The sequence below is a fragment of the Herpailurus yagouaroundi genome, unplaced genomic scaffold, assembly GCF_014898765.1.
Source record: "Herpailurus yagouaroundi ecotype Mexico unplaced genomic scaffold, PumYag 198, whole genome shotgun sequence".
Lineage (NCBI taxonomy): Eukaryota > Metazoa > Chordata > Mammalia > Carnivora > Felidae > Herpailurus > Herpailurus yagouaroundi.
In genome coordinates, this window is record NW_024412429.1 from 10,801,505 (window position 1) to 10,827,290 (window position 25,786).

The following is a 25,786-nucleotide window of genomic DNA, read 5'->3' on the forward strand; positions in this document are numbered from 1 at the left end:
GGAAGATGGGGGGGGGGGGGCACGTGTCTTAGAATCTGACAGACCTGGCCTACAGCTACCCTGAGAGTCCCTGGGCCACCCAACCCTGTTTCATTCTGTTACAGTGTCCTCTCCTCTTTGGGGCTGGTGACGCCTGCATTTAACGGGTGTTCAGAAAGACCATGCCAGAACAAATGGAAAGCATGGTGCCCAGCACGCAGTGAGCACTTACCTGGGACCCCTTCCCTGCTCCTCTCGCAGGACATGCACTCATGTGCTAGACTCCAGACCACAGCAGAGCCAGGACCAGGGGGAGGAAAGTTTGGCCCCCAGGGTACCAAGTTTAGGGGAGCACTGGTTCAGAGAGTCAGGCAGGGGCAGGGGAGGCACCGCGCAAGCCTGAAGAGTACCTTCTGAAATTCCACACCCTGATGCCACCCCTCCTGCACCCCAGCCCCAGTTCTGTGCAGAAATGCCCCTCTTACCACTCGGGCACTGTGGACATGCTGTGAGATACAGGACTTCGTTTTCTTAATAAATTGCTTTGGATTTAGAACTGATCTGGACAATTAATTTGGTCATTTGCAAAACATTCCTGGAGCATTTACTATGAAATCTTGGCAGATTCCACAGATTTCTAGAGCTGTCAGGGAACCTAAAGAAAAATCCAGCCGACCGTCTCATTTTGTAGATGAGAATGGAGGTCCATGTAAAAGTGACCTGCCAAGGTCACACTACAAGTTGGTGCCAGGCCCAGGGCCCCACCCCAGTGCTCTCCCCGCACAGCACACAGACATGAATCCCATGGGCTTAGCTTTTTATTTAAAAAAAAAAAAAAAAAGTACAAAGAAACCTTTGGGAGCTTACGCACAACGTCTCCTCATTCACTCACTCGCACTCTCACCTGTGCCAAACCTCCGATCTCTTTGACGCAGATGTAGAGCCGGAACAGGTCCAAGGGCTTCTTGCCCACCGCGGGCAGACTGGAGACGGGGGAGCCTCTCTCTTCCATGAAGGTAAGGTATCGGTCGACCCACAGCTTTCTCTCCGGCTCATTCCCCAACTCATACACCTTTGTGATCTTTTCCCCAGTGGTGGTGGATGAGCTGGACTTCTAGCGCCCAGAAAGAGCATTTGGAAGTGGGGAATGGGTGGGCAGAGGGAAAGGGAAGAAGGTGAGAAAAAAGTAATGAGCTACCAAACACAAGAAGAGAAGAAATTTAAAAACTACCGCTATCACACAACAATCAGGAATGAAGGCTACTAGTTCAGGCACAAACTATACATTTTCTTAATTAAGACTTTACTTTGACTTTAAATAAAGGGCCCAAACTCCCCCTTTTATATACTTAAAAAAAAAAACAAAACCCTTTTTCACTTGATTGATATAAGCGTTGAATCCCAGAAGGCAAGTTTCCAAGGACGCCCCATGTCACTTTTAAAAATAAGAGGGTGCGAGTTCATAGAAGAATCACAGTGAACTTAAAATTTCACATTTATGTAATATTATAGAGCCCAAAAAACTAAACGGACTCTTGTTTTTCCTTGTTAAAATAAGAGTCAACAATGTGTGTCTTCATTAAAATGCTAAATCTTATGGAGAACAGATATGGGACTTGCTGAAATATAGAAGGTAGGTCACAATTCATAGGGACCAGTGGTGTGGTTTCTGCTCCTTTGTAAGCTTTATTAACTAAGCCAGCTAAAGTTTTGGCATTTACTCACGATGACTAGCTTTCCCTATGTAAGGTTTCTTGGACTTCTCTGCCAAGGCAAGGCGCTTGTAGGAATTGTTTTAACAGATTTCTCAGGCAACCATGCTTTAATCACAAACACATGGGCTATTTCATATTCCCTGCAGATCTATGGATACATATAGGTGTTTACTTTTATACACATGGGTTTATGTGCTCGTGTGGTTTATACTGAAGCTCTAATTCTTATCTTCGGTTTTCTAATTCTATGTGATAGTAAAATGTCAAAATTTGCTGTTTGTGCACAACTGAAGCCCACCTTCTGGATTATGTGATCTGGGAAACTAACATTTTTGGTACAGCCCAAATGTATGTTTTTCTTTTATGCCTCTTATGTCTGTAACAATAACTTGTGTGCTTTAATATCTGCAGTTCCAGGGCTGCTGTGAAAAATTCACTTCTAAATTCTCAATCAAGATTTCCTTGGAACAATAATTTACTTCCTCATGTGTCTTTACCAGCTTATCATTTGCAATGGATAGTCCTCATTTTATTTAAAAAAATTTTTTTTTCAACGTTTATTTATTTTTGGGACAGAGAGAGACAGAGCATGAACGGGGGAGGGGCAGAGAGAGAGGGAGACACAGAATCGGAAACAGGCTCCAGGCTCTGAGCCATCAGCCCAGAGCCTGACGCGGGGCTCGAACTCACGGACCGCGAGATCGTGACCTGGCTGAAGTTGGACGCTTAACCGACTGCGCCACCCAGGCGCCCCAGGATAGTCCTCATTTTAGATGGGACTTCCTCTTAACTCTTTTCCATTGTATTTGGCTTAACCGTTTTAAACACATTGCTGAAATTTGGGGGGTCAAATAACATGACTGCCATTGAAGTTTGATGTTACTTTGTTAGTAAATGATCCCCAGTGAAAGTAGGACCTCAGAGAGGATGCTTGAGAATGAAAATAACAACATTCCTCTAACTGAAGGCACCTCTCCCAGGCTATTTCCGCTGAAATTTTAAGCCTTCGGATTCAGAATTATTGAGGCATAAAACCTTTACATCAAATACATAAAAAAATGGGTGAATACAGTTGATGTAAATAAAAAATTTAGGGTGGTGGGATTAAAAAAAAGTGTGATCTTTTAGAATTTACATTAATGCTGAGGCTCAAGAGTAAGTCACTTAAAAATTACTTTCGAGCTTAAAATATATACACATTCATATATATATATATATATATATATATATATATATCCATATATATACTCAGAATCTGGAACACACTGTATATTCAAATAATATGTTTTTAAATTTTCTTTTCCATATTCATATACCCAAGGAATATTTGACTGGGAAAAGAAATTGTCCTACCACATTTTACACATTCCAGAAGCTCTGTCATCACTAAGGGGGGTAGTTAGTTTCTAAATGCTAGTTAAAAAAATTTTTTTTCCCTTTTGGGGCACAATACAAAATGGGCCCACTGTCTTTTTAAAAAATGAGATTTTATCACCTAAAATCAATCAAAAAAGAAAAAAAAAACCCACCAACCCTCTCACTTGCATTTTATTTGTAACAAATTGAGAGGTAAAAGTTTGACATTCAATTTAAGGGTAAGAGAAATAAAAGCGATCGTTTCAATTTAAAATTACCTTGAGTGGCTCTACCAGCGCTCTGAATCTAAGATCCAGGCCATCTCTGGCCTGGTCCTCTCTAGATGCCAAACTGGGGAAGGGGTCTGGAAGGACCGTTCATCAGGCCCTGAGCAGTGGGGCTATGCAGATGTCTGTTCCCATTTGTGAAATGAGTGTATCTCCTAACCTGAGATAAGCCTCAAATAATAGTGTACTTACTTTGGCCATACATATTTTACCTTTCCTTACCTTTCTTTGTTAAATGAACTTGAATTTAATTAACTTTTGTATGTCTCAATTTGTTCTCATAAAGTTAGAAAAGCTTAATGAAGACAGTGGTTTTTAATAGGATCATTTTATTTTTCATAGCTTTAAATCTTCAAAAAAGACTTAAGGATTTTCATGGCACCATAATGTAGGAAAATGCATCTGGAGGAGAAGTGGTCAGGCCTCAGGTGATGCGTCAGTTCCTGGAAGAGGCCTCCCAGGCACACAGGCTCCCTCATCTGAATCACTGTCTCCCGCTCTATTTGTCCTTGGCGGCCCTTGGTTACACGGCCTATAAAAAGCCCGTGTTTTGCGTGGGATCATCTGTCTGCCCTACGTTCTCCTGACTAGACTTTATGTTCCACGAGGCAGGGTTCGAGCCGATTTTGAATCCCCAACAGCGACTGCACACTGGAGGGATCTGTAACAGGATTTCAGAGACCGGGGTGCTGAGTGACCGCGGACACAATCCAACAAGACTGAAAGCTGAGGAGGGGTTGTGCCCATGACTGCCACATTCCATCTCTACTCCCAGCCTCAAGGTCTGTTTACTGGCCAGTTATCAAAGTTAGTCTTTGGGTGTCCGAACAGAGGAAAAGGACATAAAGGGAAACATAAGTGCTAGGAAATAAAAGAGTATAGACTTTATCGTCGATTAGGCTCAACATGTACTTTTTCTGTTCACAGACACCAGCTTCGATGCAACCTTTGGATGGGTGTCATCATACGCTCTAGCCACGGACACTGGGCAAACACACCAGCCCTGCAGAAAGACGGGTTACCTCTTCCAGGTCACTAGGAGCACCTCACATTGCTTCTGTCTTGTAAAAATGGTATTCTAGTGCCCGTAACTGTCATGGGCGCAAGAGAAGGGAACGGAGATTGCTGAAAAATTACAGGAAGACATTATGGCGCCACAAATGTTTTCCTTGCATATAGTTTAATTAAGTCTATAAGTACATTTTTCCTCAAATCTCCAAGGCAGATTTACATTTCAGCAGTCTTTACCATATGCCTGGTAATCTGTGTATGTGCAAATGTTTATTTTTATTTTAGAATGTTCTGTAACAAAACAATGTTGGTCCACAGCACACTGTCAAAGCACTGAACATCTTTATTATTCAGTCCATTTCAGGCCTTCTATTAGGCAGGCTTTATTAGAGACACTGGTAGGAGCAATTTTTAAGTGCAAACTGAAGTTGTGTCTCAGAAAGAACAGTTAAATATTCCTAAATCGTATATATCAGCAGTGATTTGACAGCACAGATACTCTCTGGTCATTCCTTCCGATTGCATTTGGTTCCCTTCTTTAAATTAGCATCTCATCCAAGACAGGCGCCATTTTTTCCATACAGAGCCGCCATCTGAATCCTTCTACCTGGGACCACAGCCTCCCCGGTCCTTCTCTACCACTGGAGCTGGACATTTGCGTGCCCGTTCTTAAACATACAATGGTTATGGTACAGGAAGAGATAACGGATGTGGGAATGTTTAGAAAAAAGGAGTATGCAACCTTATGGAGAATTATATTATACTCAGGAAATGAAGTCAACACTTCAGTTTGCTTTTTTCTTATATTTAAGTGGAAAGTGCGGTTTTGGTAATAGTTTCTTTCCTCTGGGACTCATTGGATGGAGATCACCTGACTAGTCGAAGTATCATAAATATCTCACTCCATCTTTATAAGCCAGAGTCAGTAAAGTGGCATTTTAAACGTATAACATATAATATCATCTATCAGTAGTCTTTGTTTTTCACAAATTGTTATTCTTGATTATTATCTTACGGTTTTAACGATTATGATTTTCGGCCTCTAAAATGTCTCCCTCCGAGCCAACATAATACATGTTCTTGAAAAGTTTTAATCTGAGTTCTACCTGCTAACCTGAGAGTATGCCGATTCAAAAATGCTCTTCTTGTGATGAAGACAAAACACAACACAACACCAGGGGAGATTGTGGGGAAAACCCCCGGAACGTCGGCTGCCTTCTGAGACTCAAAGCCAATGACACAAAGCCATCAAGATGCGGGAGTTGCCCTTCCCCTTCCTGTTAGTTCTGCAAACCCGCCCGAGAGCATTTTTCATTTCATCTCCGTTGCTGCAAAAGCAAAACATGTCTACAGAGAAGGTAACAGCGAATATTGCCCTTTCTTCCTCTGAAAAGGAAAATGCTGGTTATACTAGAGCTCCACATGAATTTTACAAACATTTACTGGAACCACCAACCCTTCAAACCCTCAGTTCTATCTGTTTAAACCAGTGAATGGATAATTAATAGCAGCCTCCTTTTGGGGTTTTGACTAGATTGCCAGATTCTGCACATAGAGACTTCTTCCCTCCAACTCGCTTTTCCTGAGCTGTACTCTTCAATACGTCGTCTTAACAAAAATTAGCGTGTTAATTAAGCCTTCTTGGCAAGTAATTGCATGTTAAGGCTTTTTTTTTTTTTAAACAGATCTTTTGATTCCCTATATGAATGTAAAATAAAGGTTACTACAGTGCCATTTTATTCTTTTTTTTTTTTTTTAATGGCACAGAATTAATTTCTTCAGTAGGAAAATAAAGACGGAGCTCTATGGACAGAAGAACATTAAGACTAAAAAAATTCCCTTGTATGCACATCACCATTTTTGTTTTCTCTATATCATAAGGAAATCAACACTTAATTTCAAGATTATCAGCAGTCTTGTGCAGGATGTAATTTTTCTATCTCCACTCATTCTAATGCAGGTACAAATATTATTCTAAAAGTAGCCTTCCAAATATTCACTTACAGGAACATTTCTACAGCTTTGCTGTTAATTTCTGACAGGTGGAATGAAACAAAGTAGGGCTGATATTGTGTTAACCCCTGCCCAGAGTGTCACATCTCTATTTTCAGGTAGGCAGTTTTGAAATACGATGTTTCAGATACAACAGCCCATGAAAGATTTAGGCCAAAGGCCAAACTTGTCATTTACTCCTTGGCTGCTATTAGTTTCCATGTAAATGGAGAAGTAACTCGTTTTAAAGATCTTCTGTAAGTGCACAACGGATCAGACATTTCAACAAAGTCACTGGGTGAAGGAGTTTGGACCCGGTAACACAATCACATGCTTCATATCGAGGTGCTTCTTTATAACAGCGGTTTCATTACCAGAAATCAACTTCTACGATTTGCACAAACTTTACTCATTTTGTTACTGCTACAATCACAAAGCAAACCCTTTCATGGATAAATTATGAAGAAAAAGTCTTATAAAACAAATCAATCAGCAAGCATTAAAGTAGAATTACTTAATTATCAAAAAACCCCCAAAAAACAAAAACAAAAACAAAAAAAAAAAAACGAAAACCACAAAAAACCAGAGCCACTTACAGGGCTTGATGGAGTCTTTGGCCAGCCTGGGCTGCTAATGCTATCACTTTCATCTCCATGAAATGAGGAGATGCTAGCAGAGCTGGGGGACATTGGGGAAGGGACTGGCAGGTTGCCGGGGGTTGGGGGCTGAGATATACCCTGAGAGCTGTAGCTATCCTGTGGTAGAGGAATAAAAAAAAAAAAAAAATGACAAAGGTAGGGCAAACTTTATTTAAAATAACAAAAAGCACATCCAGTTTAACAGACTGATTTTTATATATAATGGATATATATAAAGACATGTACGAACAAACACACAAAGACACACACATGTAAAGGTATTAGAACAACATTCTTAATTAGTAGAATTTGGTCAGTTCGCTGGATGCCGGAGAAGGCCGCTAAGCCACCATGCTTACTTCAAGCTGACACGGAATGCTAAGCATGGGTTACCCCTTATGAAACAAAGAAAGGAAAAAAAAAAAAAAAAAAAAGCTGTTCACCTTATTTATCAAATAAGGCAGGAAAGCAAAATATTAAGTATGTTGTTGTTGCTGAGGCGGCCAAAACAGGAAGCTATAAACTGAAGGCAGAGAAAATGGCTGCAAGTGTCAAAACCAGGCAAGGCCCCTTACTTCTCCCCACCCCCCCGAGGCGTTTCTCTCAGGTGGGTCTCGTCCCTCCTCCCCTCTCCCACAGCCAGGAGTTAAATGCCGTAAGAACTAGTAACTTTCAGATCCACACCATGAAGGGGGGGGGGGGGGAAGGAAAGAAAACTACAGACGCGGTGCACAAAATGGAGGCATGCAGGAGAGAAGAAAGTGGCGACGAAAGTGTAGGCCAACACCGTGACTACAGAACAACATGGCAGCTTCAGCGAGGCAGACCCCACACCGCGTGCAGAGGAGAAAGGAAATACCTTCGACTTGCTCTCGGGCTGTGGAGTGCCTTCTTCTTTACCGTCTGCTTTGAGAGGCAGGGGCAATTTGGATTCGCCAGGAGACATCATATCTGCAAGACCCATAGATGCTAACCGAAAACAGGAGAAAGAGTTTAGGATTATACATGTGATTCGTCAGGCTGGGCTCCTGCTAACACAAGTTACTGAGTGATGCGTGGGGCACTTGCATTTCCCTTGAAGGAAGAAAAGAAAAAAAGAAATCGTAACTCAGAGCACACTCGTTTCTGACATCTAGACAGCACGATATTCTGGTGGTCCTTTTTTAACTTAAAAAGAAAAAACACAAATGCAATCGTTTATACAACACCCCACCACTGAAAGTCAACTCGTATCAACGTTATCTTCTCAAAATGATCACAGCGTTATTTAATGGAGTAGGTGACAAGTGGAAAGAAGTCCAATGTTTAAACTGCTCATCGGGTGTTGAAAGGAAAGAGTGGATGTGTGTATTTTCTACCTGGTGACTAGAGGATGTTGTGCTTTCTTAATTTCCTAAGTTTACATAGTCTATAGTTGGCAAATTCATTTGACATTTTATATGGTTTCATTTGAAAATCTTATCTATTCCATGTGGCCTGGTCTGCAACGATGGAAAACAATCGTAACAAATGACTTCAAAAACAGTAATCAAAAGTTCTTTTCGAAGGAAAGGATTTCTAATTAGTTTGCAGTGGGGCTGCTTTTCTTTCAGTCTGGGACCATACGTGCCCTTATCAATCCCCAGCAGCAGCTCAAATGCCCAGCAGCCCAAGAGTCAACTCTACGCTCCCTGGCAAAACTCACTCTCCATCTCTAGGCTCAGAAATTCTACCAAGTTCATCCAGGCTTTAGATTGAAAGGTTCTCCGAAGAACAACTGATTTAGACGCATTTATTACCCATACGGATAGACATTTTCAAGCTAAAAATATGGGTTCGGATTTCTTTTTAAAGGAAGCACAAGGCTACAGTAGGGAATCAGTGTAGACGTCCAGGGAATAACAGCTGAATTTCTACAGAACCCCACTGTGAAAACCATCTGCACAACACTGGGCCGGGAGTGCGACACAAACAGATGTGTGAGGAGAGTTGGAAACAGACAAGGGCGAGTGGAGAGAATTATGAGCCTTGTAAATGAGTGAAAGCCAGAAAACATTCCTATTTCAAAATAAAGTAAACCTGAGGTTTTATGAACAGGACCCATTCTACATTCTGCAAACGAAAATGCTGGCTCAACCAAGGCAGTGCACATGTTGCATAAAGTGCCAAAAAAAAAAAAAAAAAAAAAAAAAGAAGCGTTAAAAAAGGCTCTACAGATTGCCCACTACGAAATGATTATTGCACATATTCATGTATTACTATGTTTTAGAAAATAATTAGTTTTAATTACAGCAGAGAGAGAGTGAGCAGGGCTCTGGCGAATTAGCTGGCAAGCTTTGTGGTGCTAATTTGCTAATATCGTTAGCATCTCTGCAGGTTGAGACCAGAGGTCCTGCCAAAAAAGCCGACCCCGCCACGTGCCCGTGAGCACGGCGGCGCGCCCACGGATGCCCCGGGAAGCGCCCGTCTTCTCCGCGGGCGCACTGGCTTGTGCTCCCGAGCCCATTTGCAGCCAGTCAGCCCTTGAAGTCATCACCACACACACAAATCATAATTGGGATGTTTTTCTTTCTTTCTTTCTCCCCCCCCCCTTTTTTTTTTTTCCAAATTACTTTCAATACTTAGACTTTAAGAACTGGAACAAAAAGCTTTTTCAAGGGATGCAGCTGCAGAGAAAAATCTATTGGGATCAGCTAAAAATGCTGTTATTTTTGTGAATGTGTGAAACCTCAGAAAAGCAGCTGAGAGAGATTACACCAGACCGCCTTGCTCCGAGCTGTGGGCTGCTTTCGTGCAGTTTTCTCTCTGGGGTCTAGCGCTGTAGGAATTAGTAAATCTGTACATTAAGAAACACTCTTTTTAGAAGAACAGAATGGAAGAACAGGAGGCGTGCGGAAGGAGGAGCTTCTTTATGAAAGTCCACACGTCCTTGCTACTTATTCAGAGTGGGTTCCAAGGAACGACAGCCACACCATCCTGGGAAGGTGGCAAAGTCACGGACACGCGGCTCCAGTTAAGGCCTGTATCTTCAAAGGTTCTAACGGATAGTTCTGTTAGTATTTGTAATAAATTATGCCTAAATATTACTGTTGAAAGACAGAAAACAGTAATATTCTTCTTCGTGCATGAAATGTGTTAACATACACAAAACATTTTTTTAAGCCTAAAGAAGTGGGACGACATGTATTATCATAATTAATGATAATAATTAACACTGATTTAAAAATCAGACTCGGGGTGCCTGGGTGGCTTGGTCAGCTAAGCGTCCGACTCTTTTTGTTTTTAATGTATTTTTTTAATGTTTATTTGCTTTTGGGAGAGAGACAGAGAGCAAGCGGGGGAGGGGCAGAGACAGAGGGAGACACAGAATCCGAATCAGGCTCCGGGCTCTGAGCTGTCAGCACAGAGCCCGATGTGGGGCTCGAACTCACTGACCATGAGACCATGACCTGAGTCGCATGCTTAACCACTCAACTGACAGACCCGCCCAGGCGCCCTAAGCGTCTGACTCTTGATTTCGGCTCAGGTCAGGATCTCGTGGTTGGCTGGTGGGATCAAGCCCTGCCTCGGGCTCTGTGCTTAACAGCGGGGAGCCTGCTTGGGATTCCTTTTCTCTCTCTCTCTGCCCCTCCCCCGTGCACGTGCACGTGCACACACGCGCGCTCTCTCTCTCTCAAAAACAAATATTTAAAAAATAACAATCAGACTTAGATGAATTTAAGCATATCTGTTGGTTTGAAATTCCCTAAATTTCTTCATTCTCTGTTATATATTCTTAAATGGGCATTTAGGGTATGCAAATGTAAAAACTGTCAAAAGTTACATTGTGTTATTATCTTGAGAGACAAATAAGGAGAGGGTTTAGAGTAACAGTTTTATTTAGTCCTCCTGCCTTACATTGCAAATTTTATTTTAGTAAATGGATCATAAGGTCTTTCCTTATTGTGGCTTTTACTGTTCCTTTTGTTGAAATGCTTACTTTTTGACTTCTTACCAGAATTCTCAATGAATCACTGCAAAGAGCTATACGCCTCCCAGGGCGATGACACTCCAGGGGCACTGTTTTTTTCTCCTTTCCCAGAAGAGAAAGACCACCACTACTGTAAGGATGTGTTAAATCAAGGCCCTGTTCTTTCTCCCACTGACATCAGTAATCCAGTATGTAAAGTTCAGGCATAAAAAGGGGCAGTAAAGGATCCGTGACTGCAGAAGAGCCGTGTGAGCACCGTAAATACATTTCGAGCACTAGCCTCTGGCTTCACCACCGAAATTTAAGAGCTAGAATGATTTCTTAAAGTAAGTGCGGGTCAAGGTCCTGAGGCAGTCATTCCACCCTGGATTTAATATATTCAAAAGGAACATGAAGAACATATGGTGTGAGCAAAACTGAACTCAAACATTCATTCTTACTCTCTCAGCTTCCTTCACTTAGTCTCCCTATAAGGCGACAAAATCACTCCCAGAAGATGGGGAAAGGGGACCAGAAACACACACACGGCTTGTTCTTTTCATGGTAAACAATACACCATGCCCCACAAAATATTTTATTCCTTGTTTCTGAAAGCACTGAAGGGCCTACCTGCGTGTGTACGTCTGCAGATATTCAGGACCATTTTCACACGTGGCTAATATAGAAAGACCGCCGTTAACATAACACATACAGAGGATGTGAGAAAAGCTCAGGAGAAACCCTTCTCTCTGACTGGATCGGCGAGGCCTTGAGGAAATCTGCGGACACCCGTCTATGCCGATGTACCTCCACGGGGGCAGTGTATGTGAGATGCCCACCCCCAGCATTTCCATCTGCGGCCTCTCTCCATCCCAGCCAGCCCAAGGAAACACGCGAGCGGAGCAAAACCAGTAAGTATGCTTGCTACGTGGCACTGCTTCAAGGAAAGCAGCTCCTGTCTGCAGTGAGCTAGAGCGATGCTCTCAAGAAAGCCCCAGCTGCATGTGAAGTCCAGAACCACCAACGTACTTGGCATAATCCCGGGGTGCATTTTTTCCCCACTCGAAGAGATATGGTTTTCATAATTTAATATACCTTTTACATCTTTGGGGGTGGGCTGGGGAGGGAAGACAGCAATTCACCTAAAATCACTAACTTCGTGCAAGCAAGCGAACAAAAAACCCGACGATCTTTATAAACTACTTAGACAATCGACAGCCAGCAATGGTGTGAAATACCCCAAACTTCTTTAGTGAAGGACCCTAACGTCTCGAGACAGAAAACACCTATCCATCTGGTAGATTTATATTCCAGGCAGAGTTTTATAATTTTTCTTGTAAATTTCAAAACAGCAAATTATCTGGTAAACAGCCAATGCCACACAAAGCTGGCAGCAGTTTAGCGGAGAGATTGCTGAGCAAAAAAAAACCCCTAAATGGGTGGCTCGTAAGCTTTAGCACGCACATGTGAAAACCACCTGTGGAGTCTGTTAGGAATCCAGACTCCCGGACCATCCTCAGAAATTCCGGTTGGGCTGCCGTAATCTGTAGTTTTAACAAACATTCCAGGTGATAGGTGGTTCCTGACTTTGGGAACGCTGAAAGAGGCTGTCGATACCGTGCTAGTGAGCTCGCCTCTTTTTCCTTGGGAGGGCTAACGGAGCTAGTGTGCCCCATCCCGGTAGGACGGCAACAGGATATCGCATTTGGTACTGAGCAGCGCTAGGTGGGCAGGAAGATCTGGATTCTGACGGGGCTCTTGTACAATAGGAAGGCCTGATAACAGCAGTGTGTGGCTGTTCATCTGCTATCTGTAGGTTATACTGATGCAAATGTCCTACATTCTGCAGAGCGACTTCCAGGGAGGCAAACTTAGAACGACAGATGGTAGATACATTTTCTGGAATTTAGATGTCTTCTTTAAGATGATGGCTTATACAAAGACAAGTATATGACTAATGAATATTATAAAATGAGACACAAGTATCATATAACCAGTAACGCAAGTATCATATAAAAGGGTGTATTTAACAAGGCTATATGTGATTTATAATTTTGCCCATAGCATTACATAATTCTAATCTTTTAATGTGAATAGTTTTTTTTTAAAAGCTCCTTTAGAGGGAACAAATCCCCCCACTGCTTACCACCCCACCTCCCCTGCATTTTAAAATGAAGAAATAGTTGTCACATTCATACTCACACTGACTCCATTTGAATAATTACTTGCTCACTGAAGCCTGTAACAATTTGTCACTACACAGGGAGACTGTTTTTGGCCCTGTACACTGTCTACAGCACAACGGCTCGAACTCCGCAAAGAGGGTGCTGGAACGTCTGCCGCATAAGCTGTTAACAGAAGCTCAGCCAGTCCCACGCCCAGCCCTGGACACTGTGGGTGTCATCTTCACTTTCTCTGAAAAGGTCCTTTGGTAGAGGAAATGCTTTGCCGTTATCACCGGCAACTGATATGCAAGAGCCCAGACCAAGTAGAGTGATGTGATGCTGGTCATAGCCTTTTTTTGGCCCAACTCTAGGAAAGTCAAGAGTCCACCTTCCGACCAAGACCCGTCAGGAGCCACTCGGTAACGTTCTGGGTTCCCCTGTCATTCCCGTTTCCCTCCGAGATTGTAACACAGTGAGAGCGGACTGACGTGTGTCTATCAACAGATAACGCAGTAGAGGCTAAATCATCCCTATTCCTTGGATGTGCTAGATGACTACTTTCTATCAGGCTGCATTGGACTTAACCGAGCTGGGGGAAAAAAAATGTGTAGAGGAAAATTTGATAAATACTTAAATTATTAAAAATTCAATATCTCCAAATATACCATGTGATACAAAACTACTACTTAGCCCACACAAAAGTGTGTGAGGATAAACGGCCTTTTGTCGAACAGTTTTCCTCTGAATTATCTGAATAATAATAATAATAATAAATAGAAACCCTCTCTGTGAATCTCCATTAAATTGGTTATTCCTTAGGAACACATAAATCTTCTTAGGCAGGGCACCGTGCCATCTGTTTGTGGTTGGTTATTTTTGTGGCTCTGGGGTCCAAAGGAAAAGGGGAAAAAGGAGTATTGCTAATAGTAGGTGAAAATTTATTGTGTAGTTTCAATGCTCTGAAGTAATTTTATTTCAGCAAGCCAGACAAAACACATAATGTCATAACCCAAATACGCTGTTACCTGGGACAGTGCTGAGAAGGGAAGGGAAGCTTCTGGCTAACAGACTGTTCAAGAGCCTTCCCCTTTCATCTCGAATGTAAAAACATCCCCCTCGCTCGGATGAATGACCGGTATCAGGAAGGGCTGTTCTGTTTATTTAAAAACCTTCATTTTCTCCACTAGTTTCTCTTTTTTTCCCCTCTTCCACATGCTTTTAAGAGACGTAATCAGGGAATGGCCCTATTAAATTAGACCTGAGAAGCCAACCCCTCAGAAGCTTGGCCGGGATGCCAGCCCAGCCTCTAGCTGTCTGTTCGGCCGGACAAAGAAACAATAGCTCCTGGGGTGGCCTTTCAAAGATGGACAGGTCAGCAAGGTGGCAAAAGGCAGAAGAGATGAAAAAAGGTCGTAAGAGAAAGCCAAGCCTCTAACTCCACAGTGCTTTTCGAATGCATCATAAAACAGTGCGGGACACACATGACTGGCTACACAAAGCTCTGTGTTGACCAAAGGAGAGAATGCTACCCGAACAGTGGTCACCACTCTAATCGGTGCTAGAAAGGAACAGGTCAATTGCGATCCACAGTGTTTCCTCATGTAAAGAGTAGCGCTCACTGCTGGGTAGTTGGGGCTTGAGGAGGTGATTCAGGGTCTAAGCAATCCAAGGACACAGACGGTTTGCCCAGGTTTAGACATTTTCAATACTTCCACAAACTGAGAGAGTACTCTTACTGCACCAATCAGATGGGATTTGGTAAGAACGCAGTTGTTGGCATCACAAAGTGGGTTGAAACAATTAAACGTGACACAAAATTTAAAACAGCGCATTAAACAAAATTGTATACGATTCCTCAATGGAGACAATCTGCAAATAGCACTTAAGGAACAACTATTTCCACATATACATTTCAAGGTGAAAAAGTACTTCAAACCCCCTTGTTCTACCCCTGAAATATGATTTTTAAGTGTTCAGCACCGTCACTACCGAATGGAGGATCCATTCTGTCATTGGGATCTCTTAATGCTTTGAATGATACCCAAAGACAAAAAGAACATAGTGTATGCAGTGAGCAAGCAACCCCAGTGACACTTAAGAATACGTCCACACGTTGCAAAAACAGAGCGCGGAAAAAGAATTTACATAAAACATAATGTGACCCTCAACTCTTAACAGTAGTTACATAGGGTGAGCAAGTTTCCAGGCACAGAAAAGTGGACTTTCCCCCCCTTTTCACCCAATGATTCCACTGCTGTTGTCTCTGTACATTCACCGGTGCAGGCCTAAGAGGAAAAGAGGGAAAGGGTTGGGGGTGGGGGGGCAGCGCTCAGGGCACAGAGCCGCCTAGGTTACCTGTTGAGCTGTTCACCATATTGGGCGCCATGCTGTAGGGGGGTGCCTGGGTGTTCATGAGCCCAGAGCTGTTGTTGACGGGCTGGCTGTAGGGAGAGCTGGAAGCCATAAGTCCACTCTGGTTCATGCCCGGGAAACTGCCTTGCCTGTGTGAAGAGAGAGCACAGGTATACATATACTGACCGTGCACGCGGGCAACACTCTATCCCGGGGGTCATTTCTCATAATGCACATATGCAAGGGGTGGGGCTGCTGTTTTCCATGTTTGCTTAAAAAATTGATTTCCTGGACAGAGAGGCTGAACTCTTGCTAAGTAATGACTTAAAACACTGTGTAAAAATTCCAAATAATATAGATTCCACAAGTAAATTACACATTTTAAGTCATGTCAAGTGTTCCACGTTATGATTTCTATAGACGAATATAAGCAAGAAAGGGGGAACTTGAAATAAGAACAGGAATTACAAAAGCAAGCAAAATTAATTTCTAACATTTAAAAAAGATTTGACTCTTTATTGGCATTAAGTAGTCAGTATCCTCGTATCAAAAACCAGAAGTCAAGGGATGAAAATCAAATGGGCACTGTGGGAATGTTACTTAAAATTTTTTTCCTTTGACCTAAGTTTTCTGATATAAGGAATATAGGAGAAAGCATTTCTAAACGCTTCAACCTGATTATTCAAGGTTCTGAAATTAGGTACTATTAAATAAAACACACCCATTTCCCCATATTGACATCACACAGTAAACCTCAGACTCCCGCTTCTTTTTGTAGGATTTCTTGCGACAGGAAGGAAGGGAGCTTAGACTGGCTGAAAGTGTCCCTAAAAGGCTCCGGGTCACCCCTCCCTGACTGCGACGCAGACTCCCGAACCTAAAGTTTTGGTGACTTGGTTTCACTAGTTTTGTGTGTCCGCTCTATGAAAGACAAACTTCTCACTCTTGCAAGAGGCCAAGGGTATTTGTGCGTCTGAAGGAGACAACTGTGGTGCAAGGGTATTTCTCTGCTGGGCCCGGGGCCTGGGGAAGGGGAGATCTGGATGGCACGGTGGTTTAATGCTCGCAGGGAAACCACAAGGTGACAAGACAGGTGATGGCGATGTGGCAAAATCTGGGAAAGACGCCACCCACTGGTGTACCCAAGCTTCTCCTATGTAAATAGTTCACCTGGAGAAAACTTTTCCAACTTTCATTTACTGGTGTTTTCTCTCGGGAGTAAAACTAGTAAGAGGCATAAAAATCCACACTTGCTCATCTACTCCAAGTGAGTTATGATTTTAAGCCCCTCCACCTCCATTAAGTCATCATTTGATGGCTTTTTGTGTGTAATGGTAAAATATGTTTAAAGAGATCCTTTCAAAGCTTAACCTAAGTCATTTTCACAAAAACACAATATACAATCTTTTTGTGTAGCAGTCTTCAGTGGATTCAACTTTCCGGCTTGTAGAAAAAGTTCAAACATGGTCCACTTGAAAATTCAAAGTATCAAAGGTTTGAGTGCTTTTCTTCCTTTTAAATATCACACAAACTATTCCAAACTGGCACTCGATGATAGCTTGGAAAGAACATTCTAGCGGGCTGAGAGACTAACGGTGTGAGTGTGGCTCTGGGAGAAAGGAATGTTACTTCAGCCTTGAATTCTGAGCTCACTCAAGTGCCACTTCGAATACTACAGACTGCTGAATCAGGATGATAATACCCACTGCAGTTCATTAAGAATGTTTCTGAGATCATCCAATGGCTTCTGATTAACCTCCAGGTCGTCAAATACTCATAAATACATTGCCCGGCAGCCATAAACATATTCCTGTACGGTTCGGGTCTTAACATCAGCGTGGAGACTGCCGGCATTAACTCAGACGGCTGAGGTTCCCTTCTGGGGTGTTTTCATTCAAACAAAACACAGTTTCACGTTCATGTCCCTGTGGCACCTGCTGGGACTGCTCTCCCAATTTGTTAGCAGGTTAGTCACCTGAAGAGCATCCTTAACTCAGGAACAGGTTGGGTTTTCTGAAGACAGCTTTCAAGTCTCAGCCAATGGTGACCCGCCGTCGTCCATCAAGATCGCTTCAGGGGCCGTCTCCTTTGTGAAGGCTGCACTGTCTCCCCCACCTGGGAGCTCTGCCTTCCTCAGACTCTGCCTCTGACAACCCTCTGCACTTTCTTTTGTGTATGGCAACAATTTATGTGCATGCCTGGGCTCTTCTAGGCAATTCTGAGAGGAGCAAAGGAGCAACAGACAGCTACTGCAGAAAGTACTTGTTAAATAAACCAAGAGAGAACATTTTTACCATTGTAAACAGGCTTTTTCCAAATTCAGTTTCACATGTGGTGTGACTAACATGTGCATGAAACACATGGTCCTTTAAGCACACCTGCTTATAACTCAGGTGCAAAAGAGAATCCGAATATGAAACCCACCAGGCAGGTGGTTAAATGAAGTAATGACCTCAGAGGCTCCTTGTAACCCTAATCTAGGATTTCTCCCAAGTCTGCACGGCCCATCTGCAGCCACCATAAGATGATGAAGGTGTGCAGGAGAAGTTAAACAAACAAACCCTTAAAGTAACAAAACAAATTAAGGATTTTGAGGTCGGTGTGTTGGATGTCAGCTGCTGTGTATAATGGTCCTCAATGAAATCATGCCTGCAGTTTGAAAAGTCTGGTCAAAATGCCACAGGTCTTGACTCTGCCACCAGTCACACCTTCCACTGTCACTGGGATCTGGGAGCAAAACTCCTTCAGTCTCTGGGCCTCAGTGTTTGCATGTGGCCATGGAGGGACCAATAACAATGATAATGTTCATACTTTACTAGGTAATTATAAATGTGCCGGGCACAATTTCTAGGCATTTTATACATTTAACTTTTTAAATTACCTGGAGGAAGGTAGGTGGAATTATGCTCACATACAAAGGAAGAAAATAGGGATCAGAGAGATTAAATCACCTGCTTAAGGACACACAGCTAGGAAGTGTCAGAAACAGAATTTCTCAGGCCTGCTTTCAGATCAGTGTCCTGTATTTCTTTCTCCAAGTGCAAAGTACACAGGCATACAGAGCCCACTGTATACCTTCCTGTCTACTGTATTCATCTGTGGTTACAGAAAGCTGACAAATAAAAATGGTGCTTTTCTCCGGGTTTCCGGGACACCTGCTTCTTGGAACGAGTTTATCCAGAGTGCTGCACGCCTCTTAGGGATCCAAGTAGGGAAGTGGCCGACAAAGATGCAAGTCTTCCCAGCAATGCAGGGCATGCACGGCCATGAGCGCGGCATCTGGCCACCTGGCTAAATGGGGGAGAAAGCCGGTCTTTCATCATCATAGAAGAAATCCAATTCATCACTGCTTTGGAAACTACTGCCAGGATTATTGGTAATTTTCAACGAGCAAGATGAGCTTAATACTAAAAAGAGCTTTCTGCTGACTTTTTGGAAATTGAGACAATTTTGTTTTGTGGAAGAAAACATAACATGGCCGCCTGACTAAGCCGAGCACTCCAACTTATCACGGTGTTGCTAGTATGAGAGGATTTCTGGGGGCTCGCGACAAAAAGCTTATTTGGTTGGGCTGACTACCGTCACTCGGACCACAAAGACCTCCAAAGAAGTTGGGCCCTTTCCAGAGGCGGCACTCACCGGCTTCTAAATCCCTTTCTGACCACGGCACCGTTTGCAATGCTCCAAATGGAACGAGGAGAGCCAAGAAGTAAATCACCAGACATTCTCTTTTTCAAAACGAACCAAGAACAACAAAACAAAAACAGGCGAAACTACAAACTGAAACGAAGGAAACATTTTCCACGTAAAAGTCTACCAAGATGTAAGCTGGGCCCGGAAGAGCAAAGTGCCCTTCCTTGACCTGTGGGTGTGTGAATTCCTGGGCTGTCTATTACGGGGCGACAGGCTCGGGTGGTTTTCCTCCCAAATTACCGCGGTCCCCTGATGCGGCCCGTTCCTAACCTGTGATGGTTGTGGCAATAAATGCCCAATAAGGCCCGGGGGGTTGGGGAGACTGGACTAACATTTGAAAGTAATGTTTAGTTGCTGTTGTGCTGCTAACGTGGTTACTGGGCGTAGCACCTGGGCCGCACTGAGTGGGAGGCGGTGCGTCCAGATCAGGGCTGACCAAAGGGGCCACCGCTTACCCAGGCCTGGTCTTCTGTGACAAGGCCCTGTTCCCTTATGCCTTTGCAAAGTCAAAGTCTGAGGTGGGGCGCTGTTATTTAAACACGGGGACCCACACAATCACCGGAGGAACATTATTTAGATCGATGGGTCTCTGGTTGGGCCTGGATGAAAGTGTTTGAGATCTGTCATCCTATGACAAAGGCCGGGTTATCATAATGAGGATAGTTCAAAACTGGAGCCTACGGAGGTATTTCCCGAAAGCACTCCTCACTCCTGCTTCTCAGTCTTCACACGGACACAAGTAATATATATATATATTATATATTATATATTTATCATAGATTTTCCTTTTATTCACTTTGGAAATTTCTCAAACATTACACATTCATCTGCCAACAAAGAGCTGGCTCTAGGGAAGAAAAAAAACAAACCCAGAAGCAAACACCAACTTTAAAGTGACCGTTTCCAATGGTTCACTGAGAAGATAGAAAGCAGTTAAACATACCAGTATGAAATCCTATAAAGAGTAACCACATACTCCTAACCTAACAAGTGACCTTGTTTTAAAGTCAACTACAATACAATTTAAAATAAGATCTGTATATGGTTTCGGTGCTTTAAAAGAATATTTAGGCCATACTGTCTTAGCAATCACCACTATTTTTTCTCAACAGCGGCAGATGGGGAAGTGTGAAATGTGTATCTTGAAAATGAATGGATTCCCGATACAGCTCTTTGGAGAAGGGTCGGGACAGACAGAAGGAATAGTCTGGAAACAGGCACCACACGAGCGAAACCATGTCATTTCAGTCCCAGGGGCAAGCCACCTGGAGAGAAGCTCCACGCAAGGGTTCTAACTGAGCCACTGAAAATATCACTCCTGAGTTATGTTCAAAATTGGGAAGTATATGACTGCCACATACACACGCCCTCCTCTGTATGGACTGTCAGTGTGGGTGTAGTTTATGTAGCCAGAAAGATTGCTTACTGACAAAATTAATTAGGCTAACAGTGAAATTTGGGGCACTCTTTCACTTAAACTCAATAGCGATCGGAACCAGGAACTCGCATCTTCGAAAAGCCCAGTTCCAGCAGAGTTTATTTTTAGAGAGCTCTAACTGCATGCATAACATTACACAGGATGCCCTATTTTAAATGTGTTCTCAACAGACACTGTTTTCACACCCATGTCCAGAGACACTGGCAGAACGCTTTCAACCTGAGTTACACAGTATCTTTCTCAAAGCCTCACCAAGAAGGACAAATTTGGTTGAAACTGGTTTAAATCTAATATCTGAAGAGGGAGAAACCCTGCCTATGTCCCCCAAACAACATGATCAAGACAGAAAAGAAAGCCGTCCAAGCCCCAGCCCATTTGTGGTGTGACCAATGCATCAGCCCACCTGCGAGGACACACACATCAGCAACTCGGGGGGCAAAGTAACGCTACGGTTTCAACAAGCCACTCGCCCTGGCTGGGAATCAGTCCTGGGGAGGTGAGGTGGCATGTATATCCTTAACCCAAAGACAACAGATAGAAGCGTCAATGACTTAGAAACAGTAGATGCCTGGAAAAACACACAGCCACACAGGGGAGTGGAGGGGAATGAAGGGGTGGGGGGAGGAGAGGGGAATGGAGGGGAGTGGAGGGGAAGGGGAGGGGAGGGGAGTGGAGGGGAAGGGGAGGGGAGGGGAGAGGGCCTTCGGGTGTCTGGGAGCAGGGGACAGCAGGCTGACTAGCAGGGAATGAAAGTGGGGAGGGAGGGAAGGGCCAGGTCACCCAGGGCTTCGGTTCCGTAGGGCTGTGTCTGTTAGAAGAAACAGAGAGACCGGGGGTTTTAAGCAGGAGCAACTCGTTAAGAAGACGTGTGATCGGAAGACGCCGTCCTCGGACTGTGGGGGGGAGGACACACTGGAGGCGGGGGGAACGGCTGTGGGGCTGAGCTACTGTAAAAGTCCAGGTAAGATACGGAGCTGAACGGTACCTTGGAGGTAAACTGGGAGGGACCTGGTGATGAATTAGATGCTGTGGGGAAAGAAGAGGCGCACCGAGAGGTCTCCGAGGTGTCTGGCTTACACAAGAGGATGGACAAATGGGGCAGTCACGGAGAGATCAGGGCTCTGGCTTTGGACACGTGGCATCTGATGTGGCCCTGAGTTCCCAAGAGGCAAATGTCATGCGGGCAGCTGGAGGCTCAGGTCTGGGAGCAGAGGGAGGGCCCTAGAACTCATCTTTGCTCCCTGCTCTCTTCCAATCCTTCTTGAGTCTTTTTGTCTAAGATTCTCCCTCGTGAACGTGATCTCTTCTGGGGCAGCCCGTCCCCTTAAAGAAGGCTGAAGTGTGTATGACATCAGCCACAAAGCTAAGAGTCATGATCATTTTCCAGCTGTAAATTAGTAACGCCCCAAACCCTTTGGCAATTGATACGTTCAGGTTTTATTTTTTCCTTTGAGAATGGGCAAAAAGGAAAGTTACTTTTCAAGAGCTCCGTGAAAAAGACGCTTTCAACGGAAGGGTAGTGGCCACTTTGTGAGCTGTTCTCGAGAAGGGTCTTTTGCGTGGATATATATTTAGTGGCTAACTCCGCAGAGTCCAAGTTCTCCCTGGCATGTCTTTGCCACGGCCCAGATCACGTGGGCGGCCCACAGGCCCTCCCGGTCGTCCTCCCCTTTCTTCAAAGAGCCGTATTTTCACCCCTGCATCCTGGCGAAATGATTTCCACCAAGCGCCGAGGAATACTGCATATTCCACCCTGATTTCCTAAAAGGCTGGAACATCAGAAACATTTCTTCCCTTTTTGTGAACTACTTCACGCAGACTTCTCAGAGGGTTCCAGCCTGTTATCAGTTCTGCTCCTGGCATCCCTGCTAAAATGCACCTGTTGTGCAATTTCAAGATTAAGTGCTTCTTTTTTGCCTCAGTGCGGGTCACCCGTTTCAGTTGTTCTGAAAGCAGCGGACTGATCTTCCTTTCTCAAAGCAAACAGGAGAACAAGTAGAGCTCAAGGGTTTTGAAGCAAGGGACTTCCTTGTCAGGGTGTGAAGAAAATGCAGAAACTGGCTGCTTGAATTTTGGTAATTGATAACGAAGAAGGTTCTGTGCATGTCCGAGTTGATTTTGGTTTGTTGAGCCCATTGTTCTGTTATTAAGAACCGTTTACCGGCAATCGCACGCAAACAAACGGCAGGTCTCCCTTCTGAAGATGCTTCACTCAGAGGTTCTGGTGTTAGACCCTGTTGATCCCCAGCACACCGGCTGCCTCAGGTGCAGGGTGGAGACAAAAGCCACAGGGGGCAGGAGTGGGTCCCCAAACCTGTCTCTTCCCTCTGAGGGGTAAACCCCAGAGCTTTGTAGGCTCTGGTACACGTAGCTTCCCACTGGCTTCTGATAAGGACGCAGAGAGCACAGGCCCCCTGGTCTGGTGAAAATGACATCCGCTGTACCTCTTATTTATTTATTTATTTATTTATTTATTTATTAACATTTATTCATTTCTGAGACACAGAGCATGGACGGGGAAGGGGCAGAGAGAGAGAGAGAGGGAGACACAGAATCTGAAGCAGGCTCCAGGCTCCTAGCTGTCAGCACAGAGCCCGATGCAGGACTCAAACCCACAGACCGTGAGATCATGACCTGAGCTGAAGTCGGACGCTCAACCGACTGAGCCCCCCAGGCGCCCTCTGTTGTACCTCTTGAAGGAAAAACTAGTTGCCATTGATGTCACCCACAGAAAGAAAACAGTGCTCTTCCCTATGTTAAGTCAAAGGTCTTTACTTAAAAAAAAAAAAAAAAAGGTTTATCTTGGGATCATAAAACCATTAAGAAATGATCGTGAGTAATTTGTGAGGGGGGCTATTCCTTTTCAGTGATGGGAGTACCCGCCCTTTATACAAGGACATCCCCTTCTGGGCACAAGGTACAAGAGAGAGTGACGAGGGAAGGTCTCCTTAGAGTTACCAGCACCTCAGACACAGGGCGCATATCAGCTTGACAAACGCCGAGGACTAAGCAGCAACTGCCCAAGAATGAAGCCGAGTGATGTTTTAGGAAGGAGGTCATTAAGAACGCACAGATCTCATGCATTCACAGACTTCTTGTACCTAAATGGACCAGTCTGTTGACTGAAAAAAAGAAAGAATCTAGGTCCCAAGATCTCCATCTCATATCCTTGCCACAGCAATAGTCTGTAAAATCCTCCAACAAACAATACTCTTGTCCAGCGCTGTGGTGCCAGGAAATATATCAATACGGTCCTTTCTAACTTAAAAAAAAAAAATCTTTGTAAAATTCTTACAGATTTCCTGAGCTAAGGGTAGCCCTGGGCCACACAGTTACTCAATTTATTTAAGCAAACGCTGTTCAGAATTAGGGTAGAATGTTGCAGGAAGAGCCTGAAAAATAGGAAGGTGGACACTGGCAAGCTCTCACCCGGCATTAAACACTCAAAGGCCATCCGGCAAGAGTTAACTGGCAAAGCACAGGACAAAGCCTTCAGGTTCCGAAGCTGCGGGTTTTTTGTTTGGTTTGTTTTTTTTCACTCTCTTAATGGAAGCGGAGTTCGGAATAAGAATGAAGGTCAAGAGTAAGAAGGGCCTTTGGGAGGTGCCCCTACGTCCTTCATGCCGCCAGTGAAGGGGTTCCGTGAGCGACCAGAGAGCCCAGCCCCTTGCCCGTGGTCTTCACAGGTGACGCGGGATGCTTCCCAAACCCCAGACGGGGACAGACCAAGACACAGACCAGATGCTCTTTACCACTTTTAAACTCTTCCGGCTGCCCTCAGCCCCAAACACCGTGGAGGCGACGAGGTTTCAGACACTTCTGGTGTCGGCCGTGTGGCCAAATGCTACCACCTGTGATGTGTGTGACTCCGGGGACCCTGCCCTTTAACCCTGAAGAGCCCCGACTGGCTGGGCTGTGTTGCTGACCGTCTCTGGGGACGGGTGGACTATAAAGCTGATTCTGGAGATGACCCTCCCAGCTGGCCTGGGGGGCTGTGTCAACTGTGGGGCAGAGGTGCTAGTAGGACCCCAGGTCAGGCCAGGTGGCTCAGACAAGGGAGCAGACAACCGATGCAAGGCTCACCTCGATGACAAGAGCCCCGACCCAATGCACGCGTCATCGTGGGTCACCTGAGATGGTGAGGACGCACCCCGCTGGGAGGGGTTCAGACTGGGACTGGATAGGAGATACTCTGAATGAGGGAGGCAGGTCTAGATACGGTGGGAAACTGGGAATGTTCCAGAATATGAGGAGCACACTGATGTCTGAGACGAGGACAAAAAGCAGACAGTCAGAGGGACTCGGGGAGACCACCTTTGCCATGAGTCGAGAGACTGCCAAAGCCCGAGTTCTGGTTTCTGGCCCGCACAACCATTGGTTCCTCGGAATGGTATCCAGTGACCGAGGCTCCCGTCCAGCGTGCTCCTCATTCAGTATCCACCAGGTTCAAACACAGGCATCCGAGTCTACACTTTCCACTCCCTTTTCTTCAGTAGCAGGAATCCCAAAGGTCAACCCTCAGCCAGCGTTCCACAGCAGGGTCCCCATGGGGCTATGAAAAACGCAGGCTCCAGACCCTCCCCTGCCTGTGGCTGCGGTGAGCGTGTGTACGTGGTTAAAACGCTTGCCTGGTAATAACCACTTGTTTAGGGAACGTCACAGACTCTAGTCCATTAAAGGTTTGCTGCACATTTCACACTCTGATTCCTTGGATCTCATTCAACTTAAAAAAGAAAAAAAAACTCTCTTGGTCTTTTAAAAAGTAGTGCTTTACTAATTTTTGATTTGAAGACTAATAAATATACTTTGTAGTTACCGTGATAGTTCTGAAACTCTGAAAGATTTGACTGAAATCGTAATCTTAAAATACCAACATAATAATCCTCAATTCTAAATTTTGAAGGGGGGGGCTAAAAATTAAGCACGGTATTTGGATGATAATGCAAAGGCTTACATTTAATTGCAGAAATAAAAACTCTACTTAAGTCTCAGAAATCTTTTCTTTGTCTTCCAATAACGTGACTTTTCCAATCATAGCTATTATTCTAAAACCTAAGAGTCTAAAATCCAAGGGGCTAAATTCTTTGTTAATACAAATCACTCACAGCCCTTCAGGCTCACGGACCCCACTGTAACTGGGGCTTGACACATTTAGAAGTTTTTTGCTCCTTCCCTTTGACATTTTAATGCACTATCTCCATTAATGTATTTCCACATCGGTGGCTCCCTGCC

The 25,786-nt window shown here is 44.3% G+C and overlaps 1 protein-coding gene across 11 annotated transcripts in view; it reads right to left on the reverse strand.

The window, feature by feature from the left end:
- The window catches only part of ARID1B (AT-rich interaction domain 1B), a 457,423-nt gene that overhangs the window by 26,781 nt on the left and 404,856 nt on the right, over positions 1–25,786 (reverse strand). For 7 of the 11 annotated variants that reach the window (XM_040448794.1, XM_040448793.1, XM_040448792.1 and 4 more), the window contains 4 exons: positions 15,427–15,572; positions 7,838–7,947; positions 6,937–7,095; positions 884–1,093 (listed from right to left, as the gene is read on the reverse strand). In XM_040448794.1, the coding sequence (XP_040304728.1) occupies positions 884–1,093; positions 6,937–7,095; positions 7,838–7,947; positions 15,427–15,572 (625 nt within the window). The remainder of the gene's footprint in view (positions 1–883; positions 1,094–6,936; positions 7,096–7,837; positions 7,948–15,426; positions 15,573–25,786) is intronic. The other 4 variants (XM_040448795.1, XM_040448789.1, XM_040448785.1 and 1 more) reach the window with 3 other exon arrangements.